Below are 18,084 nucleotides of genomic sequence, written 5' to 3' on the forward strand. Positions count from 1 at the left end.
ATTTACATTCACTGATTCAACCTGAACAACAGGAAGTATTTTAGTTAGTTAATTATTAATCTCTAAAAGTGGATTATCTGCTGCATTAAATGTTAACTATTTAATAATTTGACTGAATCAATAATAATATTTTAATAATATTTTATTTTGAAAGAGGAAACTGTTGCTGACATTAATGGTGGAGACTAGAGTTCAGTACCAGGAAATAAAAAACATGAATCAGTTCGGAGAAAAACAGTGAAACATCAGCTGTTCATCATGTTGATTGATTCCAGTTCATCAATAATCAATAATCCTGTAGATTAGCCTTCAAACAGCAAATATTAAAGTTCAGCTGAAATCAAAAGTTAAACTTTTCTCCAAACATCAGAGAATAGAAACAATCAAGAAAAAGTTAAAGTGATGAAAAAGTTCAATAAATAAACAAATTAAACTTACAGTTTGTTCAAAATATCCAAAGAGTTAAAGAAGAAAATTTAAACAACAAACTGAGACTCTACAAACGGACTGGAGTCGCACCTGAACAGGTGAATTCAAACTGAAAGTAAATGTGACGGATGTTGTATAACTGATGACGTCACAGCTCACCTGACTTGTAGTTTTTTCCTCCAGCAACAGAACCAGGAAGTAGAAGCTCTGAGGTGAAATCAGAGGCAGGTTGATAAAATCTTCATGAGGAAGAAGAGAAGTTCTGATAAAATGAGGGTGTACTTACTTTTGATCATTACTGTAGTGATGATTGATAGTAACAGAAAATACTAACAGTATTTCACTTCATTCATCATGTCATAAAGAAAAAGTTGTGAAAATGCATTTTTCAAACAAATATTTTCATCATGTCATCCAAACGTTCATTATAAACTAAATATTTAATTCACAATCTAAATATTTACTTGGATTGAAACTTAATTTTTGGAAATCAAACTTTAGCTAAATGTTTGGCTTCAAAAAAATATTTATTTTACAAACTAAACATTTAATTTTCAAATTCAGTATTTATTTTCCAAACTACATATTTAATTATCTTTTTCATGTCCAGTTGTTCAGTCAGACGCTCCATCATGTTGTCATGTTTCAGTTTTTCCTCCATTCAGCAACAGTTGGTGAACTGGGTTTAATCCAGTTTAGTCTAATTGTCTTTCTTGCTACCAGCAGCAGAAGGTGCAACAATATGTAACATTGATGTTTAGTGAGTAAATCCTTGGTGTTTTATGTCCAGCAGAAACAGAAGAGGCTCCATGGGGAGATCTGTCCTCAGAATGTCCTCAGTCTCCTGTTTCATTTCCTCCCAGAAAGTCTTTATTTGTGGTCAGAACCAGAAGACGTGTGATGACCGACCATTCAACACATTCCTCCAACATCCATCTGTGGTTGGAATCCTGGAAATGAACGTTTTGAAAGGAGTAATACTTTATTTGACACAGTGTGTTCTATTAAATCTGGTTTTTACTTTCCAGTCAAACTCTTTGCACGTTTGATTTCCAATCATTTTATGGCACAAAAATACAAATTAGAAAACTCCACTCTTTGTTTTATCAAGCTCCAGTTCAATTCAGTAAATTTATGTTCTCAATTTGACAACAATCCACAAATGGAGACCCCAAACTGGACCATATTGATAGTTTTGACCTCATTCCTCTTCAGAGATACCACTGCAAACTCGTATCAATGGCTCCTCAGAATGACCAGTGGGACGCTCTGCTGGATGGAGACTGAACTACAACACTAAAAGAAGTTTTAAACTCACTTTTCAGTTAGCTAATTGGACAAATTTTATTCTGTAAGATATAAATTGCATGGTTACACAAAACCAATAAAAAAGGTAACTATTGCCACATTATGGAGTAATCAATCATGGTGAATATCTGCCACAAAAATTCATTCTTGAACAAGATGGCGTTTCCCAGAAGACAGTATTACATTTTAATAAAAAGTGGGGTGGAAAGAAAAACTGGTGAAAAAAAGATGCACATATGAAATTCACCATTTCTGGAACAATGACATTCCAACATATGTGAAGTAGATTTTTCTTTAAAGAGAAAATGTTTTATTTGCATCAGTGTTCTTTTATGTATCACATAAATGTAATTGTATCATAGTCAAGATGTTTTTCGGTGCAGCTGCAGAGGGTGTACAAACTAACTGAACAAGATGCGTCTGCTGAAGTTTCCCAGGCGGGTCGTCTGGGAACTTAATCTTCTCCTCTGTTAGCTGAGAGGTGAATAAAGCAACTATGTAACTCTGAGTTCGTTAGAGCAGATTTAGATTTTCGCCTAATGAGTATATTTTTCCCTCTGTCTGCAGATGTATTAAAGATTGTTTTTGCTCCCTGAACTTGGACTAGAATTGTGCACTTCACACATATTCAGATGAACTTTTATGGTTAGTTCACAATGGAAAAATCTGAGTTGATTTCATCTGAACATTAATTCAATCTGGAGAGACTTAGACGGAGAAAATCAAAACCATTAGAAGAGTTTATTGACATACAAAATTTAAGTCTTTGGCGCTTGGGCCCCGGCTGAGGACATCGATCATCACAATCTTTGCGATGAGCTTGGATGAGCATTCCATATGCTGAAAGGAACGTCATCCCCCGAGACGAGACATTGGTGATGGAGGTGAAGAAAGGATGCAGCCGGAGAGCCGAGCGAGTGGAGGTGAAGGGGTGGAGGAGGGTTGAGCTCTGCTGGACAGCAGAAGACGCCATGGACGGTGCTATTTATCAGCTGGGACTTGGACAGTGATTGGACGTGACGCGTCTTGGACCAGCATTGATTAATCAATGGTGATGAACAGGAAGCAACGGTTGGATGATGCAGGTGGGGTTAGAAGAGTCTTCCAGTTGAATTTGCTCCTTTTTCCTCACAAAGTGCAATAAGATCTATTATAAATTTGCCCAGTATAAATACACTGATTTCACTGTGAAAATTACTTTTTTAGTCAGTAGTATAAGAATAAAAGACATTTCCATACAAGTCTTAAATACTTTATACAAAATATTGAGTGGAAATCATACACAGTGAGACAGATTTAAAGAGACGTGACAGTCCAATGAAAACTCCAGATAAATGCAGTGATTTATGGTCAAAAGTTACAAAATGTGCAATAATTAAAAAACCTAAAGTGAAAACTTAACTTGGCACAAGGAAATATTTGCTCCCATCAACAGAAACATTGAATTACTGAGGGAAGGTAAGAGGCTGGATCTGTAGTTTAATTTCATCCATTAAAAAGCTGCTGAAACAAAAAGAGCTCAAAATAAATCGCTGTCTACAGAAAATACAAAGAAATGGTAAATAAAAACATGGGATTGATACTCAGCATAACAGATTACAGCTTACATAAAATCACTAAAATGAAAAATACAAAATGTTAAGGACATCAGTCTGGAGAAACACGATGCAAATTATAACCATTACAAGATAAAGAGATTAAAAATAAACATAATTTTTATAATTAAGGCCACTCGTATGAAGAGCAGAATAAAAAACAAAAAAGGAGAGAAATGTAAACTTGTAATTATTCCAACTCAAGTCCTGCTGTGCAACTCAGTTTGTAACAAAACCCCAAAAAACTCAAAAATGTCAAAAAATGGAGCAGAAATCAGATCAAATCTTTAAAAGGGAAATAAATATACAAAAATATAAATAAAATGGTCATGACATGCAGACAACAGAGAGAAATAAAAATTACTACCAATAGAGAATGAAATGAAGCGATGAGTTAAATTCAAACATTTTTCATGTAAAACGAGGATTAGCATCGTTTCTGCATGACAAGGCATTTTCCTGCTCAAACTGTTAGAAAACAAATTGTGATTTGTAGTTTTTCTTTGCTAAGTGAAGTGAAATATTTGACTTGTGTTCATTAAAAACAGGGATTTCTTTCCTTTTACATGAACACACATTCACAGCTTGCAGAGTGTAAGGCTTGAACCACTTGGCCACACTTTGGGAGGGGTGGGTTGGATTTATTGCACAAGAACACTCGGGGCGGGTGGGTTCTTATTCGGCCCTTTGACAGGTTCTGGATGGGTTCTGTCTCCTCAGTAGAGGCGGACGAGACTTAAAAAAATGTGAAGTTGAAGAACACTGGAAGCTGGTGAGGTTTTACACAGCAGCCAAGACAGGTCAGAGGTCAAAGCAGTGCCACTGCATCAAGCAGAGCCTCATCTTCCCTCCTCTGCTGATCGGGTCTCGGACTTGAGCCGGACGAACTCCTTGGCGACGTCGTCGTTGGAGCGCTGGGAGAGGATCCGCATGGCGGTCAGGCCCGTGTCGTCCATGGAGATGCGCTGCCCCAGGGGGCACCAGCAGGCGCAGTTGCCCCTCTCCATGATGTCCCTCAGCTGCACCACGGCCAGGCCCACCACCCGGTCGGCGCGGCCGAAGCAGTAGTCCTTGACGCAGGCTTGAACCTCGTAGCACTCGAACCCGTCCTGAACACCCAGAACGCTGCAGAGCGAGAGCAGAACACAGGAGTGGGAGCACATGGGCTAGGGCGCTAATTGCAGAGCTAATTCCTGATTTTGTGCTTTTTCTGAAACTTTAAAAACATTCGTACACCTAGCTTTTGATGATCTAATTTTCCATTTTAAATCAAAACATTTTACTTTGATTTGAGGTCCACACCTGCAGTGGTAGATTACACTATTGCTAATCTGCTAATCTGCTAATAGCAGAGCAAATTTGTTGTGCAACACATTTTGATTCCCCTAAATCAGTTTTTTTCAAGTTAAATTCTAAAGCACTAATGTACTTTTGCTGTTTTCCAGACTTTCAGTTGAATAAAGTTTGACATCTGCAGTAGAAGGGACACTTCCATTAAGCTGCTAATGTAATAGTAGAGCTAATTTTAGCTTTTTTTATAGCTTTTAAAAATATTGCCACACAATTAATTTCTTAAAATAAATCCAGATTTTATTTGGAAAAGTTAAATTTGAGGAACTTCACTAAATGTTTAGCAGAAACACTAAATGAACAATTAGCTTTGCTGTTAGCGCATTAGCTGACATTGTCCAGTAATTTCACAAGGACTTTGTTTTGTGTAACCAACAGTTTATGAAGTCAGAATTAAAAGAGCTTCAAATCCTAAATGTGTCACGACGTTTGGTTTTGAACTTACAAGTGAAAGGTCTCGTTGTATTTGGGAGACCAGCTGTTGTTCTTGGATTTGGTCTGAAATCGGCGCTTCTTGTCGCTGAGGTGCGGCCCGATCATCGTGACTTCCACGAAGGGTCTGAACATCCCAGACGTCTGCCACTTCAAATCACTGGCTGCAATCACTGCATCAATGACACAAACATTTAAACAGAAATGACACTAAAATGCTGCAGCTTTGATTTTATTGGTTCAAAATGAGCCCAAACGGACCTTTGAGAGTAACTTTCCGCTCTCCGCTCTTGGGATGAGTGTACAGCTCAATCTGCAGGGAAACCTCTCCGATGGGTTTGTCCACAGCTGAGCCTGGTTTAACACAAACAACATTTGGTCCAATGCAGGCAAAGAAAACCACGTTTTATAGAGTCATGCGACGGAAACGCAGGTTTCACAAAACAGAAGAGAGAAAACGATGAAGGGAAGTTGGGCTGATGATGATTTCATGGAGACCTACCCCTGCTGGGCTGGATTTTCTCATTAGGGGTTAACCTAATACCCTTCCCATTGTGCACTGGCACAGAGGCAGCAGGAGATAAAAACAAGACAGCAACTTAAACAACCAAATCCAGGAGATAAAAGCAGCGAGGAATCTGAAACTCTCCCGTATTTAATCTCCTTTGAGGCGTTTTGGATCTACCCTGTGAATGCTGCGTGGTCACGAAGGTTTTGATGAGCGTGTCGGTGGTCTGGGTGTAGAGCGACAGAGCGTGGCGGAGCGACGAAAGCTCAGCGCTCTTCTCCAGGAAAGTCTTCTTCAAGCCGTTCCCGCCCGCATGAAAGTATTGCTGCGTAGGAAACAAAACGAGAGGAATCAGCGTTCTACAACCTGAATGATTAAACTTAAAGTGGAGTTAATCAGACTTTTAGTTAATCAACTAAAAGACTCTTAAAATGTGAATGAATTGTACTTTTCTGTTTGACCAGAGGTCAACGTTTCGCTCTCACCTTGATGGTATCCAGAGCCACATCCATGACGGCACACTGCCTGGGCGTCAGGCTTTTAGCGTCTCCTGCCATGTGATCCTAAACAACCCAAACCAAGACTTTGACTAGACCAATTCACAGGAGAAAGCAAACTCAAAGGCAACCTGATACCTTCAGTTTGGAAAGGTATCCCAGTTCTTTAGCAGCAGAAAGGATCTGTGCTCCCTTCAGGAAAAACAGAAAAATGAATGATTCTTTTAGTTTCCAGAAGCCTTGTTTCAATTTTAAGTATCATATTAGTAAAGTTTGATGGAGATGGAAAAAAAGCATCGATACAACTCATGTTCAGACGTAAAGTGAGTTATTTATCTACTCTATATGTGATTGGATGATGTTCAGTTTGTTGACTCATAATTAAACTGAATATGCCACAGTCATCATTTTAAAACATAATGGATAAAAATATTTTTTGTGTTTGGTCACGTCTGTCAAAATGTTTACATCTCATCATCTGACACAATTACGAGTTGATCCATTTCAAAATGGCAGCCATGTTTCCATCCAGCTGTGATTCAAATTTTGAGAAAATTTTTATAATAATGTATAAAAGAAAATGCAAATTACACTGCAAAAATAAACTCTCACCAAGTATTGTTGGTCTAGTTTCTAGTGCAAATTTGACGAATGTGAATTACATTTAACTTTTCTTTTTGGGATAAATAAAGTATGTTTGAATTAGAATTTAAAAATATCTCAGCACATTTTAAATAAGACAAAAGTAACTTAGTAGCAACTTATCAGAAGAAGAAGCTTGTTTTAAGTCGATAATTCCTTAATATTGATTAAAAAAAAGTAGTTGGCAGATTATTTAATTTAAGGGAAATGATTTGTTATAAGGGAAATAATCTGTCCTACACAAAATAAGTTCATTATATTTATTTTGCCCAAAATTATTGATATAAAATGAGATTTTAGTCTGGTTATTATTTCCCTTATAACATTGCAAAAATATCTTGATTTAGGTGAAATAATCAATGTTGGAGAAACATTATCGTCATTGATAATGTAATAACAGCAATAGTGTTACAACAACACTATTAAATAATAGTGTTGTTGTAATTTCAAGGCTGCTGTTTCTCTGTCAGATTCCCTCAGGTCTCCACAGCAGACAGATGGATCACGGCGCTCTTCCTCCACCTCCTCGCCGCGCCCCATCCTCATCCTCCACCACCTCCACTGAGTTCTGATGGGTCGGTTCAGATCCTCTCTGGAGATCAGACACCAGAACAGAGGCGGATCAGAACTAAAGCCAGCAGCTCTGCTGAAGCTCAGGAGAACTCTGAGTCCAGATGTGGACCCTGGTCTCCTCCAGAACCTCCTCTGTTCTGCTGTGGAGGAACTGTGTGGCTCCAGTTCTGCAGCAGGACCTTCTCAGCTGCAGCAGAAGAAGAAAGGACTTCCTGTGTTCAGGTTGGATAGAAACCTGGATATTTTCTAGCTTGTGGTTCTGCTTCCAGCGTAGATGTTCTCCAGGGTTCTGATCTGGATCTAGTGGACTGTAGAGCTCATCAGGTTTCCTCTCATCCACTTTGAGATCTTCAGCCTCCTTTAGATTCAACCTGAAGCTTCTTCTGACAGATTAGCTGCAGCTGATATTTAGCATGATATCTATTATTCTAGCCTCAGTTTTCTGTTCTTCATGTGACTCCACTGAATCCAACTCTGATGTCGTCCACTTCACAAGTGATGAAGATCCTTTTTTCTTTCACTTCCTGCTGATTTCTTTCCAAAGCTCCATTTGTTCCAGGAGGATCTTCAATGTTCTCTTTAGATGATGGAGGAACTCAGACTGACTCCACCCGGCTGGTGCTCCAGGTGAGCAGAAACAAACAAACCCTAAAGTCATCCAGCTTTAGATTTGGACCAACTGAACATCAAGCTTCAGTAACGTCTCAGTTAAAGTTTGTTTCCGATCTGAGATCAGAAAGTTCTGGAACAAACTGGTTGCTCTCCAGTTTGATGATGTTTCCAACCTGAATGTTCATCCATTTTTCTTCTCTCAGCCTGGAAAGAAAATCCTCTAAATTATCTGGCTTGATAAAAAACTGTTTTATTAGTAAAATCTTGGAATCTTGACTCACTCTTTGTGTATCAGGACTTTCACCTTGCAGTTATTCACCTGAAATGAAGAGGAATTGTTTATTTTTGGTCTAAGAATAAAATGTTTTTGTAAGGATCATGTAATCACATCCTGGAAAGTCCTTCAGAGTTTATCTTTGCTCTAAAGTTATGAAAACCCAAAACCTCTCCCTTTTTAACAGAGATCAATAACCAAACACTCTGATCTTTGCTTAATCTGCCAGTTTGACAAATATAAATGAACATCGCTTCAAAATGTGTGTATTTTATTACTTCTGAGTGGGAAAGTGTTTCTGAAATGGAGCAGGAAATACATTTCATAACAGCTGATTTGCATGTGATCAAGACAAGAAGGCAGCGGTCAACACACACACACCCAGTGGTGTGTTCACACACACTCTGCAGAACTTTGTGTTCATCAGGAGGTCGATTGTTTCAGGTTTGAGCTAAAACAGAAGCAGCAGCACTTCCTCTACAGGAGAAAACACACGAGGTCATGAGGTCAAGCTTTGTGACAGTAAATAAAACACATGAATAATCTCTTGGTTTGCTCAATTATAATAAAACATGATATTTATGTTATGAACAATTAGATAATTTTAGCTTGGATTGGCTCTGAACACATCATAAATCACTGATTCATTATAAAAACTTTGACTAGACTCAGAGTAGACTTATGTAAATATACATGATGAAGTATTTAAATTCAGCATTTCACTGAAAAAGTAATTAAAGTGTAGATACAGGGATAAAGATTAGCATGCTAACCCCTCAGGTTTCCCATCAGCCACTTGGGTTTCAGGATGGCCAACATTTTTAAACATGGCTGCTAATTTTGAGCCTTTTAAACCAGATATGGACATTAAATGTTCCCTGTTAGAGATTCAGGTTTTAACTTATGGACCTTTGTCAGTAAATTTGATTTAATTATTGGGGAATAATAAAAAAAAATTGACAAGGAATAAACTAAAAATTAGGTTTTTGGAGGTGAAATGATTAATTGTTGAATAAAATGGAAAATTAATCATGTAGGATTAATGAGATTATTTTATTGTGAAATTTTAAACACATTACATTTGTACTTTCACTTTGTGTAAAGAGTATTAAGAACTAATTGAATTCATATAAAACATGCAGTTTTTTCATGTTATTGAACGTAGGCAGCCTTCAAAATGAGCGGTCCTTATTTTTCTGTGATGCTTCCAGTCTCTGCGTTGTCCTGTTTCCCCTTGATTGTTCCCAGGTGTTTCTCGTTTCTGTGATTACCATCTGTGTATTTAATCCCACGGTTGTCCTTTGTTCCTCATCGAGTCCTCATCGTTCTTCATGTCATTTTGTCAAGCCTGTTCTTCTGTCCACCAGGATGAACAGTTGCTACCGGCGTTGAGCCCTGGCTTCATCTCAGCCATGCTGCCTGTTTTTGTGTTTCCACTTGGACTATTTTTACTATTAAAACCATCATTTAACTATATCCTGGGTTTTCTGCCTGCTGCTTCACCACCAGTATACCAGCATCTCTTGATAGAGTGAAGCTATGACAAGAAAAAAACTGAAAACATGTGGATCCTGGAATAATCCTGGAATAATCCTGAAATAATCCTGGAATAATCCTGGAATAAACCCAGCTTCCATCTTTAAAGGACTAGAAGAAGAAAAAGTTCCAAGGACTCAATCAGAATCGTTTCAACAAGAAATAGATTGTAGAGACTGAACTATCTGTTCAACAGTGAGAGAGTTTCTCTGACAGGAGGAAAAACTTTAGACTCTTTAGACTCAAATCAGCTCAGAAACACTGAAGAACCAGAACTGGACCAGAACCTCCAGAACCCAAATCCAGGAATCAGAGGTTCAGTGAATGTGGTGTTGAAGGTGTGGAGGAGGATCAGTGAGTCAGAGGAGACTCTGTAGAAGGACAGAATGCCAGCAGGACAGTCCACATACACTGCTACTCTGTTAGAGACAGAGGAGGAGGAGACGAGTTTCTATGTTATTGTGCCAGACAGAGTAACCATGACGATCAAAGCAGCTCAGACTCCAGGAATTATCATTACATCCAAACCTACAGTCTCCACTGTTTCCTTTCCTCTTGATTCTTCTGTAACTCACTGATATATAAACATCTCCTCTCCTCTCAACCTCCCAGTAACAGCGACCAGTCACCAGTTCTACACAGCAGCTGAAGATAATAATCAAATCTGTCTGGATGATCAGGATATGACAGAAGCTCCTCCACATATGTCACCTTCCTGTTGTCTTCAGACAGTTTGAGATTTCTGTTCACTGTGTTTGTGTCGATGGTGAGTTGACAGGAATCTGATGGAGAACAAACACAATCCAGCTGCAGTTATTGATCATTTATTGACACTTTGACTCCTGAATGAGTGATGTGACAGTTTGAAGATGGTTGAATGTGAGCTGCTTTGTTGTCATGAATCAGATGAAAACACACTTACATTTCCTCAGACCTGGAGTCAAGAATCGGCCTCCAGCAGGCTCCACCCTGAAAGGAGGAGGGGGGTCAGACCATCAGTCTCTTTCAGCAGCAAACATGGACATTACATGTCTCTCAGACACATATTGTCCTCCACTGAGACAGGAACAGTCCAACATCTGGATTGCAAACTGCAGTGGATGTAGGAAGGACAGTTGGTGCTGCTGCAGCACAACTCATTTCTCCAAACACAGGAAAAGCTCCAACAGAGAGGAGAAAGGAAATCCCTCAGTAACAACCTGAAGAACTCACTGAAGCCTAAAAGGACATCAGGAAACTAAGGAAACATTTCTGGAAGCTCCACCTGATTTAATAATCAGCATTAAAATACAATCAATCTAAACTCTGATCAACACCTGGATACCTGATCCATCCACACTCCCACACACAGATGAAGGAATGAAACACTAAACAGCCCTGCTGCTGAAAACCTGCTGTGGCCTCACTGTAATATCCAGAAATACAAACATTCAAAAGGAGAAGCTGCATCACATTCAACAAAGATTCAACAAGAATCAAAGATTTGATCTCTGAGCTCAGACTCACAAACCAGGGAGAGGCTTCCATCATCACACACCTCTGACAAACACCTCCAACCTTTCAGCACTTCCTCTACCAACCAGCACCACCAGGTGGCGCTGCACACATTTACAATGAGCCCAAGAAGAAGAAGCAGCATCCTGAATCCAGCAGCTGCAGTAATGGCTTGTGAAAGTGTCCAAGGAGCATCTGGAACCAGAACCAGCAGATCCAACAGTCCAGAGAGTCTTTGTTTACATCTTTCCTCTCAGATTTCCAAGCTGCTCTCAGAGGGAAATGACATCATCACTTTACTGATGATGTCATGCTCTGATGTCACTAATCAGGAGCTGCTGGACTTCTACATTTCCAGCATGGAGGACAGAGAAGATCTCAGCTCTGATGAGGAGCTGGCCTGCCTTCACACTGATTGAGGGTCAAAGAAATATTTCCAGATGAAGTCAGACTAAAATGTTGGATTGTCCTGCTGTTGCAATCAGAGGCCAAGAAGAAGCTTCAAGTTCTTCTCCTGTTCAGCTCCACGTTCCTGTCAGAGACTTCAGCTCCTCATGAGGAGAACAACTAAAGCCTGGAACAGACTGACACCAACATCCTGACATCTCATCCCTGAACAAAGCTTTGCAGCATCAAGGTGACTCTTAGCACCGTATATGGACAGATTTCCTCTAAAGGGGGCGGAGCCTGGATTGGAGGAACCAGCAGCAGCTTCCAGGAACAAACCTTGGGAACCTCTGGAGGAGAACATGGAGATGAGATTCCTGCTTTAATCAGTGGATTCATTGATAGAAAACATGAAATGTCTGAGAGCTGCAGCTCCATTTTCTACAGATCTGCTGGAACATCAGATAGAAATGAAGAATTTCATCATTTCACATCAAATCTGTTCATCCTCCACAGATACAACTGAATTATTGAGCTGAACTGGTTCCAAAGGTCTGGATGGTAAAAACATTCATTGTTTTTCTGTCTCATTAGTTTCCAGAAAGAGTTGAAATGTTTCAGCAGCTTTATCCTGCAGCTCAGTAAAGATCTCTCCTCTTTCCAACCTGATTTAGTCCATGAAGCAGAACATCTCTGCTGCTGCAGCAACAGGAGGAAACTTCTCCAGTTCTCAACTTCTACACTCTGACTGCTTGGAAACAGATCAGGGAGGATCAGCCTTTTCTCCAGGCTGCTCCTCCTGACTCTAGCGCCACCTAGTTGAGGACAAACTACCATACAAATAACTGCTAAACTCTGCCTCAAACAGTTTGCTTCATGTTTTTTGTGTATTTTTGGTTTCATTAAGTCCTGAAAGTTGTGAATCTTTGTTTCACTTTTTGAGAACTTTTCCACATCCATCTGACCATTTTCTGATCTTTCCTCATTTGGGCTGATTGGTCTAGATCTCCATGAAATATTCTTTTAAAGTCCAAATTGTTTCCCAGCTGTGTCTCTACAATTACATATCATATCTTTTATATGATATCATTAATCTGCATATTTTTAACTTATTTTAAATCAGCCAATCAGCTTCTTGTATTTCCTCAGTAGATCATCAGTGGAAGCCCCGCCCAGCCCATGATGCTCCTGGTTTGTGAAGACAGAGAGACAAACTGAACTCTGATAGGAAACAGTTTCAACTGATTTTCTCTCTCCAACCTCTTGGTTCCACATGGAGCTATATTTGGCCCCCTGCTGCTCTGAATACCATGTTATTGTGGTTCCAGTAGATGGGTTGGTTTCCCAGGTTCATTCAGAACCATGTGAAAGATTCTTATAGTTTAAATGAGCTGCTGTTTGAAAAGTTACAACCAAAATGACCAGAGATAATTTGAGTTCTTAAACTGTAATAGAGATAAAATGGGTTCAAAATGTTATCCATTCATTTATAAATGATATGACTGTATACCAGCTTCAAACTAAATGTTTCCCAGCAGACTGACTAAAGACATTTCTCCTTCTTCCTCCTCTATCAGACCTTCTCTGCTCCTGCAGCAGGTTCCTCCATACCTGAGAGCTTCCAGTCTCCAGTGTGGATCCTTCAGTCCAGCCGACAGCAGCTTCACTCCTGTCTCCTGGATGATTGTAGCTCAGGTCCAACTCTTTCAGATGGGAGGGGTTGGAGGTCAGAGCTGAGGCCAGAGAAGCACAGCCTTCCTCTGAGACCAAACAGCCTGATAAGCTGCAGACACACAATTCATCACATGATGAGAAAATGAGAAGATTGAGGTAGAAACTAAGGTCTGAACTGATGGATGGATGGATGGATGAATGGCCCAGAGTTACCTGAGAGTTTCCAGGTTGCAGTTTGGACTCTTCAGTCCAGCAGAGAGAAGCTTCACTCCTGAATCCTGCAGGTTGTTGTTACTCAGGTCCAGTTCTCTGAGACTGGAGGACTGGGAGCTGAGAACTGAGGACAGAGCTTCACAGCTTCTCTCTGAGAGGTTACAGCCACTCAGTCTGAGGAGACAGGGAGGAAAATATGTTATTAATCCATCAAAATGTATTTTTTCCAGTCAACAATGTTTTTTGTTGATTTGAAAGAACAATTTTATTTTACATATTTGCATTTGTTATGAACTGTTTAATTTTATAGTTTATATAAATGCAGGAGGAAGTCGTTTCTTTTTACAGAAACCCCCAATGTTTAAGAAATCATCAAATGTTTGTGTTACTTTCCAGTCAACAATATTCTTGGACTTATTGAAGAATATGTCATATTTTTCAAAACTTTATTCTATAGTTGGGACTCTGACCTTGAAGAACTGAACTACAGGCAATAAGGAGGCTGGCAAGAGAAATATTACTACATTAATCCAGTGTCAGTTTAACAGAAAGAGTCCATTGAAAATCTAGTCTGAATATCAGCATCAGAGCTGGTTTGAGGAAAACACCATCTTCAACAAAAGCAGAGAGAATCTCAGATTATATCTTTCCATTTTTAACTGGTTGGATTCAGAGATGGAAAACTGAGCAGTGACTGACAAAAACTGTTCCTTTGAGCAACAAGTTAACTATTAATCTTCAAACTAAATGTTTCCCAGCAGACTGACTAAGACATTTCTCCCTCTTCCTCCTCTATCAGACCTTCTCTGCTCCTGCAGCAGGTTCCTCCATACCTGAGAGCTTCCAGTCTCCAGTGTGGATCCTTCAGTCCAGCCGACAGCAGCTTCACTCCTGAGTCTCCTGGATGATTGTAGCTCAGGTCCAACTCTTTCAGATGGGAGGTTGGAGGTCAGCTGAGGCCAGAGAAGCACAGCCTTCCTCTGAGACCAAACAGCCTGATAAGCTGCAGACACACAATTCATCACATGATGAGAAAATGAGAACATGGAGGTAGAAACCAAGGTCTGAACGGATGGATGGATGGATGGATGGATGGATGGATGGATGGATGGATGGATGGATGGATGGATGGATGGATGGATGGATGGATGGATGGCCCAGAGTTACCTGAGAGTTTCCAGGTTGCAGTTTGGACTCTTCAGTCCAGCAGAGAGAAGCTTCACTCCTGAATCCTGCAGGTTGTTGTTACTCAGGTCCAGTTCTCTGAGACTGGAGGACTGGGAGCTGAGAACTGAGGACAGAGCTTCACAGCTTCTCTCTGAGAGGTTACAGCCACTCAGTCTGAGGAGACAGGAGGAAAATATGGTATTAATCCATCAAAATGTCTTTTGGGATGTGGAGGGAGGGATGAGGGGGGAAAAAAATGTCAGATTTCAGCATACTTAAGAAAGACATTATGTCAGAGCTCATGTGCCTTTTGCATGTAACTGACTGCTATTATGTCTGCACTTAATATTTGTACATGGAATGTTAATGGTATTCACACACCTCTTAAACGGAGAAAGGTCCTAACTTATCTTGAAAGGGAACATGTTCACATAGCTTTGCTACAAGAAACCCATATGGATGCCAAAGAACATGCAAAATTACAACAGGGTCCTTTCAATCAGGCCTTCTTTTCCTCCTTACATCTAGAAGTAGAGGTGTTATCATTCTGATCCGGAAAAATGTACCATTTAAATTTATAGATTGCATAAAGACACTGGTGGGAGGTATATTATTGTGAAAGGTATTTTGTTTGGGGAGGAGATTGCCTTTATGAATGTATACTTTCCCCTGGTCAGCCAGGTACATTTCTAATGTCTGCTTTTACAAAACTTGTGGATCTGAATTAAGAATACGATTGTGGGTGGAGATTTAACTGTCATCTCTCCCCCTGGTGGATAAATCCCCTGTTGGTAAATGTCGTACCTCATCTCAAGCTAAAATGGTCTCGACTCTGTGTGAGGAGTTGGCCTATGTAGATGTGTGGAGGACACAACATATAGCAGGTAAAGAATTTACATTTTTCTCTAAAGTACATTCTTGTTATACAAATTGATTATTTTTTTGTTCCCAGGCAGTTCTTGCCATCAGTCATTTCTAGTTCAATCGGCAACATAATAATATCAGACCATGCGCCTGTGTATATTAAATGTAACATTTGAACTGGGCCAGGCAAACAAGACGGTGGTACTTTGACTCTTCCATTTTATATGACGAAAAATTTAGAACCTACTTTGCAGCGGAATTCAAACACTTTCTTTCAGTCAATGCATCTTCTACTGATGATCCATCTTTACTGTGGGAGACCTCCAAAGCTTACTGCAGAGGCCTCATTACTACTTATACAAATGGCAAAAGACGCAGGCAAGCAGAACAAAGACTTATTCTGGACTCTAAATTGAAGTCAGCTGAGCAAGCCTATCAGATCAGACCTACCCTGGCGAAACTTAAAGAGATTCAGACTCTCCGCTCAGCGCTGGACTGTCTAACAAATGAAGCGGAAAAAAAAATTAGATTTGCTAAACAAAAACTATATGAACACGGTGACAAGCCTGGAAACATTTGTCATACCTGATCAAAAAGAAATCGGACTCCCAAAATATTGCATTCATTAATGACAGGAATGGCAAACAGCTCTTTGATTCAAATGGTATTAATAACACTTTCAAATGTTTTTACGAGAACCTTTATAAATCCAGGTCTCTAGTGACACTACAGAGTTGATGAACACCTTTTTTTCCAACTTCAACCTTCCTTGTCTGACAGAAATTCAAAGTCAACGTTAGATAGCCCTATAACCATTGAAGAAGTCAGGGAGGCCATTAAAGGTCTGCAGTCTGGTAAAGCGGCAGGGCCTGACTTTCTTACTGTAGAATTTTACAAAGAGTTCGCTACCCTCCTAGTCGAACCACTGCTGCACATGGGGAACGACTCTTCCCGAAAGGGTCACTTGCCCATGTCATTGAGGGAAGCCAATATATCCTTAATACTTAAAAGGAACAAACCACCGGAAGATTGTGCCTCATACAGGCCAATTTCCTTATTAAATGTGGACTTAAAGATCCTTTCAAAAATATTAGCAAGACATTTGGAGACTTTACTCCCAACACTTATCAATGAGGATCAAACTGGCTTTATTAAGGGACGTAGTTCATTCAATAACATGCGTAGGCTGCTCAACGTGATCCAGTTCTTCAATCAAAGTGCAATGTCTGGTTTAGTGGTCTCCCTAGACGCCGAAAAGGCATTTGATCGTGTGAAGTGGTCATACCTTTTCTACACTTTGAGAAAGTTTGGTTTGGGGGAAAATTTTGTTAACTGGATCAGAATACTTTACAGTGAGCCCTGTTCAGCTGTTGTCACTAATGGTCTACGATCACCAAATTTTCAGGTGCGGAGGGGAACACGCCAAGGCTGCCCCCTTTCGCCCCTGCTTTTCGCTTTAGCTATAGAGCCTCTGGCAGAGGCAGTACGGACCCATGGGGGTATAGGCAGTCTGACCATTGGAGAGAGACAACACAAGATTACTTTATATGCTGACGACGTGCTCAGATTTTTATCTCGGCCTGAGGACTCTATTCCACTTCTCATAGAGACCATTAATAGGTTTGGGGATTTTTCGGGTTATAAAATCAATTTTAACAAATCAGAGGTTATGCCACTAGGCTTATTAAAACATCAACCGTCTATGCCTACCCCATTCCCTTTCACTTGGTCCCCAGAAGGATTCACATATTTGGGAATAAAAATCACCCCTTCTTTTGACACAATATATAAGGTGAATTTCACTCCCTTATTCCAACGTATCCAGCTGGACCTTGAAAGATGGAAAACATTGCCTCTCTCTTGGTTGGGCCGCGTGTCTCTCTTAAAAATGAATGTCTTACCCAGGCTTTTATATCCCATACAAATGATCCCAGTTCTTTTTCTCCGTAAGACGATTAAGACTTTAAATGGGTGGTTAAGTTCTTTCATATGGGCAGGAAGGAAACCACGGCTAAAAATTTCTACACTGTGTCTCTCGTCCGCAAGTGGAGGCCTTGATCTCCCAGACATACGAAAGTATCAGATCAGCGCTCACATGCGTGTTGCCGCTGATTGGATAAGGGGTTCTGCCTCTCTGTGGCTTGATATAGAAAGCTCTATGTCCAGGTTTCCTTTACAAAATGTATTATTCCTGAAGAAAAATGATACTATAAAAAAGTACTGCAGTAATCCCATTACTATTAACACTGTGAGAGCTTGGCAAATGGTTAAAAAAATTGGAGGGCAGGTTCCAAATTATATCACCTCTTACACCCATTTGTGATAACCCTATGTTCCTACCAGGCACTATGGACTCTGGCTTTAAAACATGGTCAATGAAGGAATTCGAACACTTTCGGACTTGAAGGGAGGTGCTGCGTTATTATCGTTCTCTCAGCTAAAGGATAGATATGATATTGGGAGGCAGGATTTCTTTCATTATCTACAAATTAGATTTCATACAGAAAAACCACACTCGAAGCAGACCAA

At 39.9% G+C, this 18,084-nt stretch overlaps 2 protein-coding genes across 2 annotated transcripts; both read right to left on the reverse strand.

The window, feature by feature from the left end:
* Positions 1–3,762: 3,762 nt before the first annotated feature.
* Positions 3,763–4,684, reverse strand: LOC129379570 (protein unc-13 homolog B-like). The gene has a single exon (XM_055060396.1). The coding sequence runs from the start codon at positions 4,493–4,495 to the stop codon at positions 4,172–4,174; it is 324 nt and encodes a 107-aa protein (XP_054916371.1). The 5' UTR covers positions 4,496–4,684; the 3' UTR covers positions 3,763–4,171.
* Positions 4,685–5,028: 344 nt separating this feature from the next.
* On the reverse strand, positions 5,029–6,179 carry LOC129379585 (protein unc-13 homolog B-like). Its single transcript, XM_055060407.1, has 4 exons — positions 6,108–6,179; positions 5,800–5,947; positions 5,376–5,468; positions 5,029–5,287 (listed from the first exon to the last, which is right to left on the reverse strand). The coding sequence occupies exons 1-4, from the start codon at positions 6,177–6,179 to the stop codon at positions 5,124–5,126; spliced, it is 477 nt and encodes a 158-aa protein (XP_054916382.1). The 3' UTR covers positions 5,029–5,123.
* Between the last annotated feature and the right edge of the window lie 11,905 nt (positions 6,180–18,084).

This window comes from Poeciliopsis prolifica, unplaced genomic scaffold (genome assembly GCF_027474105.1).
Source record: "Poeciliopsis prolifica strain line A6 unplaced genomic scaffold, Auburn_PproV2 SCAFFOLD059, whole genome shotgun sequence".
Taxonomy (NCBI): Eukaryota; Metazoa; Chordata; class Actinopteri; order Cyprinodontiformes; family Poeciliidae; genus Poeciliopsis; species Poeciliopsis prolifica.